At 47.7% G+C, this 24,896-nt stretch overlaps 2 protein-coding genes across 3 annotated transcripts in view; one reads left to right on the top strand and one right to left on the bottom strand.

Annotated features, from left to right (window-relative positions):
* Nucleotides 1–1,137: 1,137 nt before the first annotated feature.
* On the bottom strand, nt 1,138–5,781 carry INHA (inhibin subunit alpha). Its single transcript, XM_063118680.1, has 2 exons — nt 5,395–5,781; nt 1,138–2,056 (listed from the first exon to the last, which is right to left on the bottom strand). The coding sequence occupies exons 1-2, from the start codon at nt 5,690–5,692 to the stop codon at nt 1,296–1,298; spliced, it is 1,059 nt and encodes a 352-aa protein (XP_062974750.1). The 5' UTR covers nt 5,693–5,781; the 3' UTR covers nt 1,138–1,295.
* Nucleotides 5,782–14,373: 8,592 nt separating this feature from the next.
* The window catches only part of OBSL1 (obscurin like cytoskeletal adaptor 1), a 61,496-nt gene continuing 50,973 nt past the window's right edge, over nt 14,374–24,896 (top strand). For both annotated transcript variants that reach the window (XM_063116829.1, XM_063116828.1), the window contains exons 1-4: nt 14,374–15,429; nt 21,032–21,301; nt 21,419–21,679; nt 24,334–24,639. In XM_063116829.1, coding sequence (XP_062972899.1) covers nt 14,406–15,429; nt 21,032–21,301; nt 21,419–21,679; nt 24,334–24,639 — 1,861 coding nt within the window. In that variant the 5' untranslated portion in view covers nt 14,374–14,405. The remainder of the gene's footprint in view (nt 15,430–21,031; nt 21,302–21,418; nt 21,680–24,333; nt 24,640–24,896) is intronic.

The following is a 24,896-nucleotide window of genomic DNA, read 5'->3' as shown; positions in this document are numbered from 1 at the left end:
GGGAGACTTCTGATGTGCCTCTTGCTTTCGTCCCATCCTGAATGCTCTGACCAGCGAGTGGAATTGAGTCACTGTCCCCTGTTTCAGCTCTTCTAATGGTGGAGCAGAATTTGGGAGGGCTAACAAAAATGGGATGGGGGGGGGGGAGTTTGGATTGTCCAGCCGAGGTTAAAGATCTGGCTCTGCTTTTGTTGGTGGAGCGAGAGGGACGGGGGCGGGGGCGGGGAGTCTTTGCAGAGGGACACTGGAGGCCAGCGAACTTGCTGAGTGAGTTTGCCACATGGGCCAAATTGAGCTGCGTGTTGTGTATAGGGGGAAAGCAGGCTTGGCAAGCCGAACAGGCCCGTCCTTAGATTTTCGTAGGGGATCCTGTCGCAGATTCCAGGAGCTGGTCCCAGCTTGGCATTCCTCAGATAGTTGTACTCCCAGTGCTATCCAAAAGGGCCAGCTCTGTCCATAAGAAAATGGCAATTCATAGGAAGTTTCTCATAAGCTCAGAGCTGGCCCAACTGTCAGCATCTTGGGAATGTTGGGAGTTGTAATCCATATCTGAAGGGCACCCGGGTCGGGGAAGGCTGCCCTAAAAAGAGATTACACTAGGAAGGAAGTCTCCGTCTCTGGTTCTGGTGAGATAAATGGATCCAGAATCTGAGGGCCAAATTATCCGTGCAACTGTGTGTTTTCCATGGCAGTCTGGTTTGTTTTGTTACTGGGGGAGGGGGGAAGCCTTGGAGGCTGTAATCAATGAAAGAGGAATGGCAGGGGAGGATTTACTTAATAATTCCCCTTCCTGTTGCCTGTCCCTCTCAAAATTGCCCCCCCCAACCTGAAAATACATGGAAATCCTACACCTTTTCTGTTATGGAGGGGGAAAGCATTTTGGGACACAAGCCACAACCAGAAAGGATTAAGTAAGCAACCTTCCCTAACCAGTCCTGCTCATCCAGTCTCAATTGCAGCCTCAAAGGCTGTTCTTCAGTTAAAAACAACAACAGCAACCCACAGGAATGAAATGCGCAACTTAATGTGACATGCCCAAAAACTGGCTGGGAAGACCACACATTTTTAGTGAATGGCTCATACATCTTTGCTGAGTTCACTTAGAATTGAACTGGCCTGGGCTTGCACACTTGCAGCCATGACTAAGCCCAGTGTGCACACCTTCAACAGATGGGATAGGTCATGGGACCAACCAGAGAGGATGTGTGTTTGCTGAGGTGCTCAGGGTGATCTGAACTGGGCAAAAGAGGCCAGCCTCCCTTCAGGAGAGGTGTTCCTCCGGTACCAAGTCCTTGCTATATGCAGGCGCAATCCTGAATGAGTATTTTGGGCACTGTTTCATACTTGAAGGAGTAGCCACCATCCGAGGTGGTGCGGATGCGCAGAGAGTTCATGGTGCCCGGCAAGGCGGCACAGCACAATTTGAAGTGGCCTCTGAACACATGGTCGTCCGAGCAGCTCCCGTGGCAATAGTGGAACACAAAGCTGGTGGGGTGTACGATCCAATTGTTCCATCCGAGTTCTTCAAAGGAGATGTTGATGGAGGCCCGGTAACAGTTGATGTGGAGGGCAGGATCGCCTGAAGGGCGCTGGAGTGAGCTGGAAAATGTGGGTGACCAGGGCACTGAGGACCGCCGGGACCGGTCGTGGCCCTTGGGTTTGGTGACTGCCATGAGGAAGGGTATCTTTGCAGCGTCAGCCACGCAAGGGCAGCTTGGGCAACGAACTAACAGCACAAATATCCTCTGGGTGATGTACGGCAAGAAGGAGGTTCCAAAGTGGAAGACGGTCCAGCCCTCGGGAGCTGGTACTGCCACGGTAGCCACAGGGACCTGGCCTTGTGGGGAGAGCTGGAGTACCTCTGCCTCTGGCACAGAGCTGTTGGATGCTGCTTCTGAGGCGCTGCTGCTCTGCACAGTCACAGGGCCTGTGTAGAACCACAGCTGGGCCGAGGTCACCACCCGACTCAGGGTGTGTGTGGATGGCTGGAAGATGTATGTGAATAGTCCCGCCTCCTCCGGAAGCTCATCAGGTTGAGGTGGCACACACGGCACATCTGCAAAGGATGGAGGGGGGTTTGTTAGTGGTGACTTTGCTAATCACACATGGGCAGCTGCTTTTACAAAGCTGGGACTTTAGATGCAGAAAGGACAAGCACTGGTTCCCAAGTCTGTCTGTCTCTGTCTCTCTTTCAATCCTTAATTTATAATCGCTCCCAGCATTGGTCTTGTTCAGACTGTTTACCTACGTTATCTACCATTTTGCATTCTCAATAGCTAGACTTGCCAAGAAGTGGGAAAGCCTAGTCCCTGAACCCAACAATGCCATGCCTCCCCTGATGTTTTACTCTTCAACTTGCAGCCATAACCTAAGTCAGCCTTCCTCATCCTGCTCCCTCCAGATGTTTGGAACTACAGCTCCTAGACTTCCTGACAATTGTCCAGGTTCCCTGGGACTGATGGGAGTTGAAGTCCAAAACATCTGAAGAACACTAAGTTGGGGAAGTTTGGTCTAAGATTTTAAACTGAAGCCTGCTGTTCAAGTGGCTGAAGTCCTGAAATCAGTATGCCTTTTTAAGCAATTGGCTGGTATGTGCCTTATTGCTTCCTAGTTCGAGCTTAACGCTTGTGGCTGGTGTATTAAAGAAAGAATCTACACTGAGCACATGTCACTATTCTAAGGTCAGCTGCATATCTACCATGACTTGGTGCTGGGTGAATCTCATCTCTACCACTGTCATTGTTGGTGATTAACAACAGCTGAGTCAAACTGATATCCACTCCCCACAATCAAATGTTCTAATATTTGTATCTAAAATACACAATCTCTAAAGCAGCCTCCACCAACCTTACAACTTCCAGATGTGTTGGACTGCAACTCCCATAATTCCAAGGCAGCATGGCCATTGGGATGATGGGACTTGTAGTCCAACACACTTGGAGGGTACCGGATTGCGGAAAGCTACTATAAAACCTCATTTGCTGGGTGAATCTGAAGAAGCCCTGCTAGTGGCTGGCTAGGATTCTGTCTTACTGAAAGTCTCCAAAGCATTTTGCTCTGGCTATTGCCATTTCATGACTAATTGGCTGCCTCCAGCCTGCCCAAGATATGCCCAGTCTGCCCTGTCTTCTGTATGCCTAGCTGAATCCTGGCAAATGTCATAGGTGCATGTATTTATACAAATATACTTGGGTGGGCGATACAAAATTTGGTCAGGCGTTCTCTTTTATTAGCCCCATTACCTTTGGTTGGTGCAAGAGTCAACAAATGCTCGAGGACCGTGTCACATGAGAGTCTGTATGTTCTTGCGTCGGCGGAAGCTGGGTCCAATAAAAGATACTGCCTGACTTATTTTTGTTTCTCTCAACATGCCAGTATCTGTATTCTAATACTAAATAGCTGTGGAAGATCTAGCCAAGGCATTTCAAAAAAGGGAGAGAGAAATTACTCCCCATACCCCCAATGAGTCATTTCCTCCCTTTTATGGAATGTTAATTCTACACACACACACACACACTTACTTTTTCTACTTAACCTCATTAGACCGCATTTCCCATACAAGTAGAAACCCTTCAACTAAGTAGTCCTGATTAGGGAAAGCCCAGATCGGTCTAAGAAATGCTTGCTCAGGCTGCAATCCTATGCACAATTACCTGGGAGTAGGGTGACCATATGAAAAGGAGGACAGGGCTCCTGTATCTTTAACAGTTGCATAAAAAAGGGAATTTCAGCCGGTGTCATTTGGATGCAGGCAGCACCTGGTGAAATTCCATCTTCATCACAACAGTTAAAGCTGCAGGAGCTATACTAGAGTGACCAGATTTAAAAGAGGGCAGGGCACCTGCAGCTTTAACTGTTGTGATGAAGAGGGAATTTCACCAGGTTCCCCATATATAGAAATGACACCTGCTGAAATTTCCTTTTCTATACAACTGTTAAAGATACAGGAACCCTGTCCTCCTTTTCATATGGTCACCCTACCTGGGAGTAAACCATACTTGGGGAGGGGGGAAGTGGGGCTTCTTTCTGAGTAAGTGCACACAAGTTTGGGCTGCAATGCTATAATCCCATTAGAAAGTCCCAATGCAGTGTTATACATGCCCACTTGGAACTATGTCCATGTCTTCAGCCTTCCCCAACCTGGTGCAGTCCAGATGTTTTGGGATTTCAACTCCCATCAGACCCACCCAGCATAGGAATGCTGAGAATTGTAATCCAATCCATCTAGACTATGGCACCAGGCTGGGGAAGGCGCCCTATTGACTTCTATTAGGTAAGTGTATAATAGCACTGCAGCCAAGGAGTAAGTCCCCATTGAACTCAATGGGGCTGACATCTGAGTAAACATGTATAGGATTACATGGCTAATATTAAAATATTTGGGAGATCTGAATAAGCAAAGATTGAACTGGGCTGCACAACTACAAGAAGGGATGACCAGGGAGATCCCAGTTTGGCCAAGAAGGGCAGAGATGAACACCTAAGATTCAAAGGCAGCAGCAGAGTGTGAATTGCTGGAGCTGGGGGAGAGAGGGGTCTGCAATGCTGGGCATATCAAGGTATGTGAGTGCCTGTCAGGTTATTATTATTATTATTATTATTATTATTTATTTATATAGCACCATCAATGTACATGGTGCTGAGGTGTGGAGTGAACAAAAGAAGAGCCCTGCTGGATCAGATCAAGGGTCCATTTAGTCCAGCACTCTGTTCACACATTGGCCAACCAGCTGTCGACCAGGGACCCATAAGCAAGACATGGTGAAAAAGCACCTTCCCACCCATGTTCCCCAGCAACTGGTGTACATAGGCTTACTGCCTCTGATACTGGAGGTTGCACTTAGCCATCAGGACTAGTAGCCATTTATAGCTTCCTCTTCCAGGAATTTATCCTATCTCCCACCAATCAGTTTCATGGGATGACCCCAGGTTCTAGTATTATGGGAGAGGGAGAAAAATGTCTCCCTATCCACATTCTCCACACCATGCATGATTTTGTACACCTCTAGTGCATTGGTGTAAAGTAGTTCCTGATCCATCTGTTTCTTATACCTTACATCTAACTGACTGATTGATTGTATTTCTATCCCATCTTTTTTTTCTTTCAAGGGAACCCAATGTGGCTTACATGAGCCTGTGAGGTAGGTTAGACTGAGAGTCAGTGACTGGCTCATAGTCACCCGGTGAGGTCCATGCTTAACTAGGGACTAGAACTCCCAGCCCAACACTCTAACCACTACACACACTGGCTCTCAATCTGATGGGGTGAGTTCTAGTTAATTTTTAAGATGCCAGAGTACTCTTGGTGGGGGAAGTGGTGGGGAAGGGTGTGTGTGCCACAGTGCTCTCTCTTAAAAACTCCCCTAGTAGTCCTTAAGTAATGGGTTCACTTACCTTTCAAGGGGAAGACGATGACCTGAGATGTGTCCTCTTCCTCCCACCTCTGAGCAAACGATGTGCTTGAGGCATGTCGCCTGTGGAGCCCTCTTCTTCGTCCCACCTGGACCTTATCACCTTGGGGAACAGGGCCCAGGAATTCCAGGAAATGGGCCTTGACTTTGGCCAGGATGAGGTGCCTGTCAACCTCGCACCTGCTGCAGCCAGTGACAGCGGCTGGAGCCAGCAGGGCCAGCAGCAGGATCAGCATGGAGCTGAGGAGGGGCAGGGTATGCAAAGAGCCCTGAGCCAGCATGTGCAGAGAAATGGTGTGCGGAGCGTGCAGGATTCCTGCACTTGTGTGTGTATAAGACTGCAGATGGAGTCTCTGCCGGAGAGCTGGTTCGTGGCTGTGTGTGCGAGCGTGTGTGAAAGTCCTGCGTCTTGTCTGAAGTGCTCCAGCTCTTGGGTTTCCTCCTGCGAGTCTATCCCAGCCAGCTCCTCCTGCCTCCCTTGCTGAGCCAGGCTGGGGCACGATGGCATTGAGACTGTATCTGACACTGACGCAAATGTCTGCCAGCCATGAATATTATCTCCTGGGCAGCAAAACACAGGAGACGTCTGGAATGCAAGGACAGCGCTGCCCAGGGGACAGGGCCGAAAGCAGGGTGCTCTGAGGGAGAGAGGCAGTGAAGGGCTGGGGTGGCAGTGCCAGCGCAGAGATACGGGGTGCCTACGCTTCCTGCCTTTCCTGCCTGGGTATCGGTGGAGTTGAGCTGCTAAGGTCTAGAGCCAGATCAGTCTAACTAACTCCAGGCAACCCAGGACTGATCATCTAGGATCACTAGGAAGAAGGCAGGACCTTTCGCAGTACAGCATAGAATTCTGTGTGTCAAAAGGCCCTCGTGCTTGTCAAGCACCACACACGTCACGTGCAAGAGCCAACCTGTGGTGTCCCACAAGCCAACCCTCCCTGGTTCAGTATTCATAATCACTAAAATGGATTCTAGTCTCCAAAAGCATGTGTCAGAATCACTAAAGTGGATTATTTATTTACAATATTTATATATTGCTCCCCATTCAGAGTTTTGGAGGGGTGGACAAATAAAATAAGAATAAAGACACATTAATAGCCCATTTTTAAAAGAAATAAAGTGCAAAATAAACTGCAGCTGATCATTAAGGGAAGGATTCCTGGTAGGAAACGGTAGGAATGCTCCATCTGTGTATCACTCTGAGAGTGAATACAATATATGGGTTGTATGAAGAGATAAATAACTGCATTTTGGTTAGCTTTGAGTACAATAGGCTGATTAGGGGGTATCAAGGGGTAACTGAGTAACACACACCCTGATGTTTCTCCTCCCATTCAACGCTCCTTGGTCCTGGATCACTTTTCAGAGCTGGCTGTGCTAGATCCTAGCCAGATAAGAAAAGATTTCCATGGCGGTTGCCATCTCTGATCCAGAACAAATGCTAACCTAAACCAAGTGGAACCCATGGAGCTACCTTTGCACTGAATTTGGACCATTAGTCTATCTAGCTCAGATGACTGGAGAGCCAAATGCCTGTGCTTCTTCGTTGATGGCAAAAGTGCTGTGCCCACCTCTCAGCTCAGAACCCTTCAAAAATATTAGGCACCATTCCACCAACTCAGATAAGTGCTTTCTCCTTGTCCCTTTAGTACCAGAAGTTGTTCCTATCAAAGGCTGACTTCCTTTGAATCCAGGGGACAAGCAGAAAAAGCATCTTTGATGCAGCACTGGCCATATAGATCCTTCAGATTTGATCCAGTTTTAAACTGGATCATGGCATTCCCCCAAAGGATTCTTGGGCACTGTAATTTAAAGTGATGTCTCTGTTAGAGGAGCCTAACCATTTTACAGAACTCCCGTTCCCAGCATTCGCTGATAAAGCCTTCCCCATCCTGATGTCGCCTAGATGTTTTGGACTACAACTCCCAGTGTTCCTCGTCAGTTCCGGTTTTGATTTATAGGCACTGCACACATATCCACAGACTCTGGATTGCTTCACACATTATATAGTTCCTACATGGAAAACACTGTCCTGTAGTAAAAGCTCTCAAACTCATGCAGAGATGATCACGTGTGATGATCATTCACATGTACAAGTTCATGCATATGCAAATAATAACCGTGCTTGGGGTTCATGTGGCAGACTTCAAGCAGCTAAAACACTTCACAAAAATATTTCAGTAACTCTTATAACAACTGGGCCAATATTAGGAACCCTATTTGTTTTTGTTTTTGTTTTTTTGTTTGTTTATTTATTGGCTGCCTTTCAGGACAGAAGCCCTCCCAAGGCGGCATACAACAATAAAGTACATAAAACTGATGCATTATTAAAAGCGATAAAAGCACAATAAACAGTCGGATCACAATAAAGCCAGCAATAAAAACCAACAATAAAAACAGCAATAAAAACAGCTGCAGACATTGGGGTTGTGGGTTAGTTAGTGGTTTGCCCGTGGCTATCTAATGAGTGCACGTTACTGAGCTGTACTCTGAAGCGGGGACTTTCTAGCTCACAAACCTAACCAGTACATGAGGATGTGTGCTGGGTAGCTACAGCCAGGGCTGGCTCTGGGTTTTTGTGGGTCCTTGGGCAACAGAGTATTAGTGGGGGCTCTTTGCCCCTCCCTCAAACCACAGTCATGTATTTTGGGGCTCTGCCCATGCTCTTTGTGAAGAGAAAAAAAATGCTACCTCTATCCTGCTGTGTAGCTTACTGGTGTAACCGCTGCTGCTTTTCCTCAGTGGGTGTAGGTTGAGAAACATTTGGCTCTCTGTAGAGCCTTGGGCGGTGCTGTACCCAGAAATTAGGGTGACCATATTTTGGAAACCAAAAAGGAGGACAACATGGTCACTCCAAGGGGGCGTGTCCAGTACCAAAGGGTCCACCCGAACATAGCCTTGGTCACATGTCTGATTTTACAGCACACATTTAAGACAAACCTGTTCTACATAACATCTTAATGTTAAAATCACTGAAATAAAGAACAAGTGAGAGATTTAATGTATCTGAAATTAACTTCACTCACTCCTACTTTTGTAGGTTTTGCTGTACTTTGAAGCTTTTGCTATGCTTTGTGTGATACAGTCTCCCCTTCCCTCAAATATCTTTTCTGACTATCTTCACTCATTGCAAGCTGCTGTTGCTGTTAACAGGGTTTGCTACTGGCCCCAGATCTGTTTCAAATTTGGTATGGCTAAAGCTCTACCTAAAAGCTATCATGGTGCCAACTTTCAGCTCTTTATCTTTAAAAATGACGATTTAAAAAAATAATAATTTTAAAACCTCATTTTTAAAAAAATTCCTAAAAAATCAATGGATGAATGGATCTGTTTCAAATTTGGTGTGGCTAAAGCTCTACCTAAATCCTATCATGGTACAAAGTTTCATATCTTTATCTTTAAAAATGACGATCTAAAAAAATAATAATTTTAAAACCTCAATTTTTAAAAAATTCCTAAAAAATCAATGGATTAACAGATCTGTTTCAAATTTAGTGTGGCTAAAGCTCTACCTAAATTCTATCATGGTACAAAGTTTCATCTCTTTAACTTTAAAAATGATGATTTAAAAAATAATAATTTTAAAACCTCAATTTTTAAAAAAATCCTAAAAAATCAATGAATGAACGGATCTGTTTCAAATTTGGTATGACTAAAGCCCTTCCTAAGAGCTACCATTGTGCCAAGTTTCATGTCTTTATCTTAAAAAATGACGGAGTTATAAGCATTTTTGTTAATTCCCATTAGAGCTGCTGTTTGGGGGGAAATCCGGATTCCCCCTCCCCCTCCCGGATTTACCATAAAAAAACCCGGACAAATTGGCAAATCCGGGCATATGGTCACCCTACCAGAAGTGAGCATATTCTTAATCATTCACTTCTAGCACAGCCAGAGCCCACCAAGGTCCCAAGGTCTATGGCCAGCTGAGCAGGCTTGGCAGTGGAATCGGCAGTGGGCCCTTCTGAGCCCCAGACAAGTACCACATTATGCCGACTCTGACGCCAGCCCCGTCTGCTGCAACTGTTTGCTCAGCCAGTAAACATACATGTAATATAACGCACTTGTGTGTGATTGCCACATGATAATCTGCATGCGCATTTCGTTCTTTTCCCTACCATCATCATGTGTGAAGTGGTGACTGGAAACCCAATTGTGCACAAACATGGTTTTCTGAACCCTTAGCAATCAGTAGTACTGCTTGCCTTTCAACCAGAGGCTCTCGAATGGCTGTCCAAGAATTGAGGGAGAGACTCCAAAGAGTGTAATTTTTCAAGCATGTATCAAAGAATTCAGAACGTACTGCTACTCGGCATCTGTCGGCTGAGGTTAGATTTCAGTGTACTCTAAAACTATGCCGTGATCCAAGCAAGTCCTGTCATATGCTTTACAGAGGCAGGGGTGCATATTGTGGGCTAGATTGGGGATCTGATGTGGAATGTGGCTGAGAACCCCCAACCCATGCTCGTTTCCTTATCTTTAGGGTCCACAGAACAACCATGTCCAGTGGAGGCTGGTGGCTCCAATGTCAGTGGGGCAGTGAATCCACTTCAGGCTTCATTCAGAACCATTCAGAACTCTAAAGGAGCTATCCAAGATACTTCACACCTTGGATAGTTTCTTTAGAGTTCTGACTGGTTTGGACTGGAACCTCCTTAGATAGCGCTTTTAGAGTTCTGACTGGTTCTGATGAAAACCTGGAGCGGATTCACCACCCCACTGATATCAGAGCCACCAGCCTCTACTGGATGTGGATGGTCTCTGGACCCTAAAGATAAGGAAACATGTTCTCAGGGGTGGGATAGAGCTATTCCCAAATCCCAATCAACTTTGTTTCAGATTGGGTACCTACCTAGCTCCATGAGTTAGAAGGGTGATGGGGTCACCACACTACAACTTCAGCCAATTCCCTTAGCATTGCCTAATAACACTCATGTTCATGGGTTATTCCAGATTTGTATCACATAACCCTTCCACCTTATCTAGAAATTCATGGAAGGGCCTCAGTGCCTGGTGCTCAACACAATGACCACAGTCAGAGTTTATGCATTCAGCAGATAAAGGGGAACACTTTTCCTGGAGAGTACCACTTCAAAGTACAGGTAATAGGATCACAGAACCATAAAGTTGGAAGGGTCCTCAAAGGTCATCTAGTCTAACCCTCTGCCACTGCAGGAAATATGCCGCTACAGCATCCCTGCTGGGTGACCACCCAGCCTATGCCTAAAATCTTTTAATGAAGGACAGACCATCAAAGTAGTTTGCACCAACTTTAAATTCACTCCCAGCTCCTTGCACGTAAAAAATAGTACATCAGAGAAAGAAGGATTCAGCTTAGCAATATATACCTGTGCATTGTTGTTTTATTCAAATATGTAAGCCCACAACTCACTGTAGCCTAAAATAGTATAGTTCAGAGTGGGGATGGGGAGAACCATTTAATTTTGTTGAGTGTAGGCAAGACTTCCCCAACCTGGGGTCCTCCAGATGTTTTTGACTACAACTTCCAGCATTCCTGACCATTGGCCACGCTAGAGCTGCAGGGAGTTGAAGTCCAAAACATCTGGAGGGCCCAGGTTGGGGAAGGTTGTCGGTTTAGGCACTGCCTCCTATTTGTTCTTCATTGCAAGATCCATCCACTTCCCCATTCCACTCTTCGCCTCTTGTTTGTGTGTTACCAGAGAGCTGCCTGGCAGTAGATTCCTCCGGGGAAACAATGGAAGACAATCTCTTGAGGAATTGTCAAAGGAAAGCTGCAAAAAATCCTGAAAATGATTTGTTTGTTTTTTGTTTTAAAGAGGGTTTTTGTTGTTGATGATACTGTTTGTAACACAGAAAACAAATGAAGAATGCAAGTTACTGAGTTGTAACTACTCTTAACGGTCCAGTATTTGCTAAAGAATATTGTGTTTTCTTGTGACCTTCCAGTTCTCTTTTGGCTGACACAGCCATCTTCTCTGTCACATCCCCATTCCAGCCCGCAGTGATAAAATACTTTCTAGCATTAGGTCTGCCATCTGGTTTCTGTTTGATTCCGCTTCTAGCAGCAGGGTTTCAGGGCCACCAGAACAGCCGCCTGACTATCTGGCATTAGCACTTCAATAGTGGCTGGTAGCTGCCAGTTTAATTTCCCACAATTTTCTTGAATACCCAACCTAGTGTCACTGCAGGGTATTGGGGAAATGAAAATGGAGGCCTGGAGACCAGCTGCCTGATACAAAGGGCCCGGGGCAAATGCCGACAGTGGTGGGCTCTGCTGGGGACCTGGCAGCTGCCCTGGGATGCCAGACGCTGGCCCTGGACTATCCAGCCATGTAAACCAATCACTGTTATGATGTGACAGGGACCAGAATTTCAGGCAGCCTGGGGTGTTCTGAGGGGATGCTCCAACCTGCTCTGAGGCCCCGTGAACCTTTTCTTCTCCCCCCTCCCTTGAGGTGGGCTATGCCTGAGGCAGCTCCAGGGCTTGAGGGATGCCTTTGTGCTCCTCCCTGCTGGGCTCTAAACTTAGCCAGGCCCCAGCCCCCGCTTATCAGCCCAGCCATGTCATCAGAGGGTATTTTTGGGGACAGCAGCTGCAGGCATTTGTAACTCTTAGTCCCTTGCTCACAGACGCCTGGCGAGCAGGGCAGAGGGAGGCCAGGGACCCACTGCATGTGAGGGGCAGGGAGTATGTGTGTGGGGCTGTGCAGGATTGACAAGTCAGGCAGCAGGGATGCCCAGTTTGGGGCACAGCATAGCAAAAGATAGAAGGTGAACGACTGGCGTCTGGGTAGATAGGTGGATGGATGGATGGATGGATGGACAGATGGAAATTGTCAGGAAGGGAAGAAGCAGGAGCCGACTGACAGAGAGGCACGTCTGTAAAGTGGATGCATAAGGTGGCTTGAGGTTAGTGAATGCTGAGAGGAAGGCAGGCCGGTCCCCTCACAGCCTGCTTCTCACGTCCCTGACGAGGTAAGTGTAACTGGGAATAAAGGGAGGAGATGGAGGGAGACAAAGATGTTATCAGCAATGGTACTTATGAGAGTGATGATGGCTCTAGGATTAACAACTAATCCTCATCACTGAGGGACGGATCAAATGAAAAACATTGCGATTTGCTTTGGGGTACCCAAAGAAACAGCAGGGCTAAGAATTGGCTGACCTGAAGCTTTGCAGGCTGAGAAGGGTGAAGAAACACCCATAACCCTGTTCAGTATCAGAGCTTTTCTTTCTGGAAGCAAATCCTTTCTCTAGGATGTTTCTGCCTTTGAATGAAGTACACTGCAGGGCTCTCTCCACCCCACCCCACCCCACCCCACTCCTCATGGGGAAGGACTTTCATGCAGAAAACTGAGCTGTTTGAATGAGAACTAGGGGAAAAAAGAAGGATCTCTGTGTGGGCCCATCCTGGAATGTCCTCCTCCCTCTCTTTCTCCCCATGGGGTCTGCAGGGAGTGACAGCCTGTTATCAGGGTAGCACTACACACGGCGAGATAGGTCTGGAATGCATGATAGCACAGCCATGCCCCGGCCAGCGGTACTCTCAGTAGGGGACTGGGATCCTCTGAGAACTGGTGCAGCATCTGAGCAAGGAACGCAACCTGGAAAGTACCCAGTGCAAGCTTCACCTCAGCCCCTCACACATTACTATTCTCTCTGCCTGAACTTACCCCCTGCTATCCTCCCAGATCATTATACTAACCCACCTTACAGTGAATTTGTTGGCAACAATTGAAATGTGATAAATAAAGTAATAATCAGCACCCGTCATTATTACCATCTTTCTGGACTGGACCTTCTGATAGTCGGGGCACATGATAGCCATCCTGGCCCAGAGTGAGGAATCCTGTGTCTTTCCGCCCCCACCCCCCAATACAAACACACTTGAGTCTTAAGGGGAGTACAGTTGTTTGCGTACATGCTACTTCTCCCCAGTCCTCCATGGTTATCCTAGAAATACAGGAAATATAGGAATCCAGTCCTATCTCTGCATTGCTCCTTTCCCCTTTGATTTGAGGCCTGGTGTGGACTGTCCTGAGATGTTCAAAGAGGACTAAAGGTGTTAGCGAGCCACGCCCCTTGGTGGGTGTGATTGCCTCCTCCCCAAAGCCAGGGTCAGAAGGCATAGAACTGCACATCAAGCCCATGTTTCTACCTATGACCTTGGCTGTAAGCCACCATGGAGAAGCTGCTGAGATACAGGCAGGGAGTGAGTTGGATGGGATTTGCCTGCCTGGAGAGCATTTATTTGCACCATCGGTCCTGTCCACAATCGTTGAGTTCCCTGTCCTACCGCAGCATCTTCTGCTCATTAATTCCCCACAGACTAGCCCATGCCATCTGGATCTAGCACTGTGCACAAAAGAACCAGCATTGCTAAAACAGGATTCTGCGAAATGGGAATCTCTGGCCATAGCTAGACCTAAGGTTTATCCCTGGATCTTCCAGGGGTCAAACCTGTTCATCTAGGTGACACACAGGGGATCCAGTGCTCAGGCAGCGGCAAACCCTGGATGACCCCAGTATAAACCTTAGGTCTAGCTGTGGCCTCTGGCAAGGTTGTCTCAGAGATGCAGATTTGTTGCAAGTTGCCCTGTTTGCATAACCGAATGTGGAAGGGTGGCAAGAGTGATGTGGCTTGAATGGCTCTTGACTCCATTTTGCCATGTGATGTCATAGCCATGTGCCCAGCCTTCAACTCAGCCTAGGGTCTACAGCACCACTGCGACGCTGCTGAAAGAGGGCTGAACCAGAGTGTGATTAAAAAAAAAAAATGGTTATGAGATGGGGTCACGGGGAAATGACCATACAGCCATTCCCTGCGGGCCAAATTGAACACCAGTACGTTTACTCCACATTTTTCTTCCCATTCCAGTTTGATTGATTAAAGTGAATCATAGTGAAGGGCTGTTTCCTCCTCTTCTAACCTGGCATTTTCCAGCTTCTATCACTCTCTCTTGATCTGATTTTCTGTAGGTCCCTGGCCTCAGCTGTACCCTGACTGAGCCAGTAATGGATGCCTTTGGGGGAGCTCCCCGATTTCTCGCCTACCCCCGCACTTCCACAGTACAGAGTGGTACCAATGCGGTACTGAAATGGCAAGTCGCTGGTGAGCCGCGCCCTAACATCGTCTGGGAGAAGGATGGCTCGGAGCTGGAGCTGCCATCGGGCCGGATGTTTGTGGAGGCTGATGGGGATGCCTACAGCCTGCTGGTGTCTCAGACTGGACCGGCGGACAGCGGGCGTTATGTGTGCAAAGCTAAGAACAGTGTGGGTGAAACCTACGCTGCTGCCACTCTCAAAGTGGAGACAGCAGAGCTGAAAACCCAGGGAGATCTGGATGCCCTGCCTCCAGTCTTCCTGAATAGGCCGGTCTCGGCACGGGTGGCCCGAGGAGAGGACGTGACTTTTGCCTGCAGGGTCTCGGGGCAGCTTGAGTGGGAGAAGGACGGGCACAAACTGTCAGACATCTTTGAGAGCAGCCATTACAAAGTGGGCGTAGAGCCTGGCGACTGGCATGCTCTGCATATCTACAACGCCCGTCTGCCCGATGCAGGCGTCTATGTGTGCCGGTCACAGAACAGTTTTGGAGAGGCCACGGCTGCCGCCGTGCTCCTGGTGGATTCCGTGGCCTGCATTCCTCATGACGAGCCCCCAAACTGCCACTTCAAGAAGCAGCGAGAGGAGCAAGACCATAAGAGAGGGCGGCATCATCCTGGGCAACAGGTGTTGCCAGAAGCCAGGCAAAATGGAGAGGTGCTTCCCAGCCTACCCACTGCAAAGGCCTTTACTGTGAATGAAGGGAAACACGCCAAGTTCCGCTGCTACGTCACTGGCAAGCCCAAGCCGGAGATCATCTGGCAGAAGGATGGGAAGGTGCTGTCCCCTGGAAGGAGGCACCTGCTCTACGAGGACAGGGAGGGCTACTTTATTCTCAAGGTGCTTTACTGCACAGCACGGGATTGTGGGCTCTATGTGTGCACGGCCTGCAACACAGCTGGCCAGACACTCAGCGCTGTGAGCCTCCATGTCAAAGGTACCTATACCAGGGATGGAGGAGTGGATGGGGATGGGGCAGGGGCAGTAGCACGGCTTATGGGTATCAGATTGAAAACATCAGGAGTTGGATCCAGGATCTGGTTCCAGCAAGAGGAAGGGACCTTATGTGAGAAGGAGGACTCCTTTTGTGGGAGGCCCCGCCACCCGATTTTTGAGGATCTCCCCACCACCACAGCTCACAGCATTCAGCAGGGTCTTCTGCATTTTCGTGGGGCTGGAGGGCCTGCCATGGGAAGGGGGGGGGCAGTGCAGTTGGTCTTGTTTAAATCTGGATCCAACCCATGGGGTGTTGGGAAGTCAAAGCCTGAAGAAGTGTGGGTGCCCCCCAAGGAACAGCTTGAAGAGTTGATCTATTGGTGGTCACAACTGAGTGGTAGTGGTGGTGGTGGAGCCTGTACTCCACAGAGATTAAAATAAGAGAAGCAGGTCAACCATGTGGGTACATGAAGGCAGAGTGGCAAGGTGGGTGTTAGTTGCAGGCCATAATGCCGCATAAATCCTGAGGTGAATCTAAAGAAGGGGTGCAGAACCTCTTCCAGCCTGAGGGCCAAATTCCATTTCGGAGAAGCTCTTGGGGTCCTCATTCCAGTGATGGGCGGGGCCGAAGGCAAACATGACGGGGTCATAGGCAAAAGGGGTGGAGTCAAAACACCCCAAATACCAGCATATCCTACATTCAAGTTCTTACCACCAGTAAATAAGCCTTAGGAAATGCATTTTGACCTTTGGGAATGGGCAAAAAAGTGCATAAAAGTTGGGAAACCACCCAGCAATTGGCATTTTGGGGACAAGAGAGGGGGCAGAGAAGCCCAGGTGGGCCAGATTAGGACGTGAGTCTGAGATTATGCACCCCTTATTGAAAGCCTTTCTCTTGGTTTATACCCACCTGACCTTTGAACCACCATTGCCCTAACTGTGAACCAAGAAGCCAGCCAGTTGCTCCAGGGGGAGAATGTGTACACATCTCTTGCTATTTAAATGAGAGCCATGATGCAATAATTAAGCACAAGTGCCAGAGTGGGCAGCTCACTTGTGAAAACAGGATCAGGCCTGGAGCCAAGGAGCTCTCTCCTGGAACTAGCAAGCAGGCAGGCAGGCACTCTCGGGATCTGAGAGCCAGCAGGCAGCCTCAGGGCCCCTGTCGGAGAGTTAGGGCTAGCAAATAGAGGCCTGCTTGGTGAGGTGCCCGGGTGACCCTTCTGGCCCATTCCAGAGGGCCTTGCCAGGAATGGGAAGTGCGTGCCACTCACCAGGGACAGTGCCTATGAAGCGCAGAGTGGGTTTGGCTGCTCAGTCAGAGGCCTGGTCAGGTGCCAAGTTCAGGGCTGGGCAGGAAATGTTTCCTTTCTCAAGCAATAGGGGTGCTTGAAATTACTTAGGCAGGCCACTCTTCCGTCCTGGATCAGGAAGAGCCTGAGCCCTTTTCACACAACCAATGTATGGAAAACGAAGTCAACCACGTGTGAGTTACGCCTGCTGCTCCTGACAGCTACAGGCCGATCAGGCCTTCTGAACAGAGCCTTTGAACATGTAGGCTCTGTGCAGAAGTGCTAATCAACACATGGCAGTTGGGGCAGGCAGGGCCTGTGGCCTCGATCCCCCCTCTTCCTGCTTCACCATCACACATTTATTCTACTCTGTCTGTTGTGTGAAAAGGACTCAGGGTGTTGTTTGCTGGCTGGCAGGTCAGTAAGGCCTACTTCACATAAATAGCAGGTGAGGAGGTAAATATTGCTGGATTGTATGTACAGACTAAGTGGAGATCACATGAGTGAGAGCTTCTCTGTGTTAAATACTCCTTACACATACAACACTTGATATCAGTGAGAAACATCTTTGTCTAGCCCCCCCCCCCCCAATTTTAGGCAAGTTATGTGCAAGGAGTGTTTCTTTTCTTTTCTTTGTCCCCCCCCCCAAAATGGAGGACCATTTGGTCATGTGATCTCTCACCTGCAGTCAAAAGCGGTAGAGTCTACAAACCTTTCTACTACTTCATCTGTTTATGAGAATGTGCTGTTGAGGAAGGGTCCGTATCAGGGTCAACGACAGCCACTTCTTTGTCAGCACTCTGCAGACTGGACTAGACTATGCAACTGCTGACTTACTCTTGAGGTTGTCCATTGCTTTAGTAGAAGCAGGGATTTCTTCTTTTGTTGCTGCAACCCTAGGCCTTCTTGAACAGGCATGGGACCACTAACGTATGTCACATATCGAGGTAGCTGTGGAGCAACAGAGGTGGGGCTATTGGTTAAAATGGGGGGCAAAGGGGAGGGGTTATGAAATGGGTTTCCGAAGTCAATGTGACATAATTTATGGATGGGCCCAATACCCTTTCCTTGTGGGTGGGGGTGGCTGCTTGGCTGAGACTGTCATGGATTTTGAAGAGGGTTCAGAGGAGAGTGAGGGAGCTGATAAAAGGGTCTGGAATGCTGCTGTGCTGAGCATGAGCAGAGGAAGGCTTGTTTAGCCTGGAGAGGAGAATCTGGGGGATGGGGAGGTGGATACATGATAACAGGTTTCAGTTATATGTCAAAGGCTGCTGTGCGTAAGAAGGGAAGCAACTGTTATCTGAACCTACTGAGGGTCAGGCAAGAGGAGAAATAGGCTTTAGCTGAAAAGGGGAGATTAAATACCAGGAAGATTTTTCTGCCCATAAGAATAGCCATGCAATGGAACATGTTACCCAGAGAGTCTGGAGTGCCTACATTCATTGGGACTTTTTAAAAATAGGCAAAACATCTGTCATGACAGGAGCCTGAGTGGATAAAGGATGGAAAGAAACATTCCACTAGGAAGAAGCAGAGAAGGAGGTGGCTGATTGCTTGATGTCGCCTGATCGAGCTGAGATAAACTAGCTAAGGGTGGCCAGGTGTCCTACTTTATGGAGGACGATCCTCTATTTGAAGGGGTGTCACATTTGAAGGTTAAGAACCATCAGATGGGAAAGCAGATTAGGGGCCTGGAAGTTGCCCACTCACAGTGAGCACCTGGACAGTAGGCTGAGCAGACACACAGGCCACCTGGTCACAGTCTTCTTCATTATGGCAATATGCATTACATTGCTACCGTATTTCTTCGATTCTAAGACGCCATCGATTGTAAGACGCACACTAATTTCAGTACCACCAACCGAAAAAAAGCTTTGATTCTAAGAAATAATAAACGCACCTGCGATTCTAAGACGCACCCCGTTTTTAGAGATGTTTATATGGGGGGGAAGTGTGTCTTAGAATTGAAGAAATTCATTACTATACTTGAAGAAATTCAAGTATAGTAATGATTTCTAAATTTACATCTACACATATTAATCAACTTATGCAAATGTCTGTGTCATCTTAAGCCCGCTTTTTTGGTAAGTGGCCACTTTATGATGGGACTACTTAGGCATAAAAAACCACTGGGCCCAAAGTGGTTCATTAAACTATTAAATAGGGCACTAGCCAACAGAATAGGGATTGTTTAAATCCTGGACTATGTGAAAAGCAGACTGTCCCACTTCAGATTTGATTGAATGTTCTCCCGTATAAACTCTCACTGGGCGTAGAAAATGGAATGTCAGAGAAATGCTAGTTTTCTGTTAGGGTGGGGATGGTGGTATTCCAGCATTTGACACTCCTACCCCACCAACTGAAGAAGTACAGTCAGGAATTGTTTTACCATTTCATGTAGTATATGTGTGGGCCGGGGCCCAAATCTTATTCCTAAGCTAATGCTGCCCCTTTAAAACATGATGGGCATCTTGAAGAATTCTTGTGGTCATCCCTCTTAAAGAGATGAAAAGAGGCTCATCCGAGGCTTAAGCTGTGCCTGACATCTGCTCTCTGTGCCAGCATTCTCAACCCTCGCACATAGAGAGGAAAAAAAGATGGAGGTTCTGCTGACCGTTTGGGTACAAATTTTAGTACTCTAACCACTGAGTAACTTCAGAGAGACCCTGTGCACTGTGGATTTCATTTTCCAGAATGGCTTGAGCCTGGCGTCTCTTTTTCTGGAAATTTAAGCACTAGGCTCAGCTGTGCCATCTAAGCAACCGCCCCACCTGTTCTTACCAGAGTCATTTGCCATGGCTGTTTCCCACAATTCCATCTCCCCTCTGTGTTCCCTTGGGTTGTCGTTGTGTGGGTGGCAGGTGTCCCTTGCACTGGGCCCTGAAGAGCTGACAACATGGGGGCTGAGTGCTATAGATACCACATGCCACCCACTTAGCGCTCTGCCACCTCTCAGAATAACCCCTGGGAGGAGAATCGGGCTGCCCTCTTTCCACTTCTGCCTCCCCTAAAACAGAAAAAAAGGGAGGGCAGGCACCCACTGAATGTTCCTTGATAAATTTTCAGAGGGCTGGATTTCGGAGGGCTGGAAAGCAATGTTGAAAACAATTGAGTTAAACCCTTATGTTCATATTCCTCTTTGTCAGTTTGATGACAAAACATTCAAGAAAGAATGTGGGAGGGAGAGATTGCTAAAGTGTTTGTTAAAACAACGGTGCTAAACACTTACGTTCATATTCCCTTTCACTGTTTGATGACAAAATATTGCAGGAAGAATGTGGGCAGGGGAGATTGCTACAGCAGTTGTTAAAAATTGCCTCATGTGTTCATAAACGCTGAGGTTCAATAGTCGTTTAAGCCTATGCCTGAGTTATTGATAGCTCCTTGTAGCAAAGCCCCACAGAGTTTGATTGAGGGTGCACCCCGATGGACGGCTCTGATTGCTCACAATCAAAGGCTCTGTGCAGTGATTCCATCTTTTCTTCCTTAACAATTTTCTGGTAAGCAAAATAAATAAACAAATAAATAAATAAATAAATAAAGGAAGGTGAGGAAACATGGGAATCAAAACCACTGGCATGTGGACCCCCTTCCCCACATACAATTCCACGAATGAGCCAGGTCGGTTGCACAATAAACACTTTATCTGGAAGCATCCTGGGTTCTTGACGTTTTGTCATAATGCATGAGGGTGTGGGTAAATGCATACCAGGAAAACTGGCGCTCAGCTCATGGTCTTCCCAAGCCACAGCAAGAAGGACTGTGTGGGATCTTCTGGCCTGCAGGTGTGCTTCATGAGCTTCAGCTACTGGGTGGTATAAACATGCAATAAATAAGTGAAGACAGCCTGCCTAAATGGATGGGAGAAAACTACCATGGGTCATGAAACAAATCATGAGGAAGCCTGAGGGATGAGGCAGGAGGTTTGTGGTAACAAGAAAGGAATGGAAGCTTGTGCAGGAGAACACTGACATTTTGCTGTGTCCCAGCAAGTTGCTCCGCTTCCACAGACCCAAGAGACTGAAGATTTATAGGCTGATTCTGGGTGCTTCCAGGCAGAGGGGTCCTAAGCTTCTGCAGCAATTGCATCTTTTCCCTGTTAATGGATTTTCTGCAGTAAGGAAAAAATGAAAATTGTTGAGAAAATACGGGAGGTTTGCAAGTGAGAGACATCAATGCTTGGACCCCTTGTAAAATTCCGTGGCAGGGCAGTTTTCATGATAAAAGCCTCATCTTGAAACACCCTCTGTGAAAATGGGCTTCGCTCAGGTTTCCACACAGAGTCAAGTCCTTCTCTGTTTTTGCTTGCAGAACCCCGGCTCCGGTTCCAAGCGCCTTTGGTGGACGTGGAAGTCATGGAACGCCAGGATGCAGTGTTAGAGTGCCGAGTGCCTCTAGAGGCCATCCCTACGGTGTGGTATCTTGAAGATAAGCGCTTGCAGCCCAGTCCCAAGTACCTGATGGAAGAGCAGGGCCTGCTGCGGCGGCTGACAGTGCGGGACGCCCGGGCCGATGATGATGGCATCTACCTGTGCGAGATGGAGGGCAAAGGCCGTAGCGTTGGGGAGCTCTCAGTGCAAGGTGAGGAGAATTCAGAGACATAGTAGGTGTGGTGGCCACGGCACCGTTGTTTTAGTGGCAACTGTGTTGTATTGGGGTTCTTCTTTCCATGATAACTGTCCAAACCCTTTCCCTCAGGCCTGATAGTGAAGCGGTTGCCACGAAAACTGGATGTGATGGAAGGGGAGAACGCTGCCTTCTATGTGGAGACCCGGGAACCTGTGGAGGCGACGAGTTGGGACCGTAACGGGCAGGAACTGGTGGAGGCGCCGCACACCCTCATTCGGAGCTTTGGCAAAACCCACCTTCTGGTCCTGGTGCACGTGTCACGGCATGACGCTGGCGTCATCACTTTCATGGCGGGCGAGTCACAAACCTCAGCACAGCTCCGTGTCAAATGTGAGTGGAGAGGGGAGATGGGGCTGGGTGGGTGGAGGTGAAATCCAGCTAGCCACAGAAAGCATTACATCTGGCCTTTGGTAGAAACTTCAGTCACAAAGCCAGCCTCTCACTGGGGGGGTAAAACTTGCTTTTCTTTTCCCTCACCCTGGACTGAATTAGAATTGCCACATCCCATTCTAGAACCCCAGAGTCAGGCCAGTTTCATGTGATGCAGTTAGTAGACCAGGCCTGGATCTGGCCTGACCAATGCTGATATAAACGCCTTGGAATCAGGCAAGGCTTGTGTAGAACTGGTGCTGAATTGTGCTGAATGATTAAACCAATATTCTAATTTTAACTGACCTATTTTCATCCTTCTTTGGCACCAGTTTTATTATTTATTCAATTTATGCTCTGCCTTTCCACTAAGAAAAGGGTGTTGAAGGTGGCCAACAATAATAACAACATAAAAATGTAGTTAAAAACAATAATAAAATAAATACATTAAAAACACAGATAAAAATACACACCAAAATTACAAAATAGAAACAGCACCCAACCCAACCCATCATTTTACAACTGAAGGCCTGATTGAACTGAAATGTATTTGCTTGTTGGCGGAAGACCAGCAGAGAGGGAGCCAACCTAGACTTCCTTAGCAGGGAATTCCACAGCCTGGGAGCAGCCATCGAGAAGGCCCTGTCTCATGTTGCCACCAAATGCCCTTCTGAAGAGACTCTCCTGAAGACCTTAAAACCTGAACAGGCTCATATGGGAGAAGGAGGTCTTTCAGGTAGCTCAGTCCCAAGCCATATAAGGCTTTAAAGGTCATAACCAGCCCTGTGCATTGTACCTGGGAACAGATTGGTGCCAGTGAAGCTGCTGTTACATGCAAATCACATGTTCCCTGTAACCCACTCTGGTCAACCGTCTGGCTGCAGCATTTGGGACCAGCTGATGTTTCTGAACAGTTATCAAAGGCAGTTCCACATAGAATGCATTCCAGTAGTCCAAACAGGATGTAACTAAGGCATGTGTGAACATGGCCAGATCAGAAATCTCTAAGAATGGGCCCACCTATGATTGTTGCTGGTCCCACTGCTCCCTAAACTGACACTGGCAAGGGCAGATTATGTCTGCCAACACATCACATCCCTGTTCCTAGCTGTTTTACACATTAGATAGCCTCCTCTAGAGAACCATTAGCCTTGACAGTGGCCCTGTTCAGAAGACACCTTAAACCTCGGTGGTTAAGGCTTTTTTGTTAACAAAAAAGCCTTAACCACCATGGTTAAAGCCTTAACCATGGTGGTTTAAGGTGTCTTCTGAACAGGGCCATTGTGTGGCTTGGTCAGGTAGCTGGGTGGTTGTTCTAATTCAGCTTTCCCCAACCTAGTGCCTCCAGATATTTTGGCCCCAGCGGGTATGGCCAATGGTCATTCAAAACATCTGGAAAGCACGAGGCTGGGGAAGGCTAATATAATTTGTGCCTGGAGAAGAAGCCACTTCAAGGCCCAGTGAAGCAGTTTTCAGCTTTTGGAAGGAATTGTGGGTTATCAATCATTCAGTCAATTAATGTACATGGTAATGCTGAGTCCTAAAGTTACTACGGCAGTTGAGGGTTCAGCTTCCATGAATCATCATCCACTGGACTTACATTTTTCTCTAGAACTGGATTTCTTTTAGCGAGATAACATTCTCAAGCAAATCCTCCCAATGTACCCTTGCTTGTATATTCTCTTTGCATGGAGTAGAATTTATATTTAATGATTGCCTTTAAAATCCATCAGCCAGAATTGAACTCTTATGTTTTTCTTGAAAGTGCACCTCAAATTGAAGTTTCAGTTATATATTTTGGAAAGTTATGGGATTCAAAAAGTGAAACTGGCATTCTGCCAAATTTCACTTAAGCACTATTTCTTCTGTTCTGGTTTTGTGGCCTCCTTTATCCATTCTACTATGAGAGTCCTTTAGTGGCTAGACTTGAGTATCCCTGAGTTTCTCTAACCAAAACGAGGGTCAAATACGTAGCTGTAGAATGTAACAGCACAAAGAAAAGGTGGAGGGCAGGGGACACAGCGAAACTGCAAGCTAGCTACTTTGTGAATACAACTGGAATCTATGAATAATCCTTGATAAAGAATTCTTGAACTCAGATTGTCTCTGGAACAAAATTAGTCATATGTAGAAGCTTTGCTGACAGCACTGTCTTTGTTTTCTGTTTTTGCTGTTGTCCAACAATGTTTAAACTTCCTGCTCCCTGAGATACATCCAGTTGTGTGTTTCTCTCCCTTCATGGTTTGTTTTGTTACTGAAAAGAAGTCTTAGGGCTTCCTCACATAAGTGAAATAAGGCACGCTCGTGACTGGCCACTCACATTTTGACAACCTCCTGCATGTCTCCCACACCTTCCCGTAGTAATTAGGCCCAAGTATCCCCTCTGGCAAGGGGTGTACCAGAAGTGGCCTGCTCTGGACAGAGATAGCCTGGCCACAGTTATTGATGGCCTTCTAATCTATAGGATTGATTACTGTAATGCATTGTACATGGGGCTGCCTTTGAGGACTGTTTGGAAATGTCAGTTCATTCAAAATACAGTTGCCAGGCTCATGACCAGGACCAGCTAGCGAATGGTCCAAAAAAGATGACAGAAGTGATTTTTTTTTCTCCAGGTGCCAAGAGGATCCCACCAAGTGCACCGGTGGCAGCGAGGATGTGCACGACCCGCAGCAATGCCGCCCTCCTGACTTGGTGTCCACCACCCGATGTGCACCGCAGCCCGCCAAGCGGCTACATCCTTGAGAGACAGGCTGTGGGAGAGGCTGAGTGGGTGCCTTGCCTTACCACGGATGTCGCCAGCATGGTCGAAGTTCCGGGGGATGGTGTGCCCCAGGAGGCTGACTACCGCTTCCGTGTGTGTTCTGCCAATCAGTACGGGTGCAGCGAGCATGTGGAGTTCCCAGGCTCTGTGCACCTTGGTAAGCCTCTCTGCTGCTCCCTGGTGGTGGGTGGACACTGTCATTCCTCAAGCATCCCCATTCGCTCATCTCTTGTCGACTGCTGGGCACCCCTCTTTCTAACAGCCCTTGGGCATTGCAGTGAATAACACTGCAGTGGAACCCGCTTCAGCACCAGACCAGAAATGTCTACCAAGTAAGAGAATGCCATATGGTTAACCAGTAAGGGAAAGCAGATGCCAAGTGGTACTACTTTCCCTTTCCCTAACTGAGAGCTC

Source organism: Elgaria multicarinata, chromosome 2 (genome assembly GCF_023053635.1).
Source record: "Elgaria multicarinata webbii isolate HBS135686 ecotype San Diego chromosome 2, rElgMul1.1.pri, whole genome shotgun sequence".
Taxonomy (NCBI): Eukaryota; Metazoa; Chordata; class Lepidosauria; order Squamata; family Anguidae; genus Elgaria; species Elgaria multicarinata.
Note: the sequence above shows the minus strand (reverse complement) of the source record. Positions and strands in the feature narration are given on the sequence as shown.

Coding starts and splice junctions, on each gene's coding strand:
- INHA (XM_063118680.1), bottom strand. CDS start 5,692: ATGCTGGCTCAGGGCTCTTTGCATACCCTGCCCCTCCTCAGCTCCATG. Junction 2,057..5,394: donor CATCGTCTTCCCCTTGAAAG/GTAAGTGAACCC, acceptor CATCCTTTGCAG/ATGTGCCGTGTGTGCCACCT.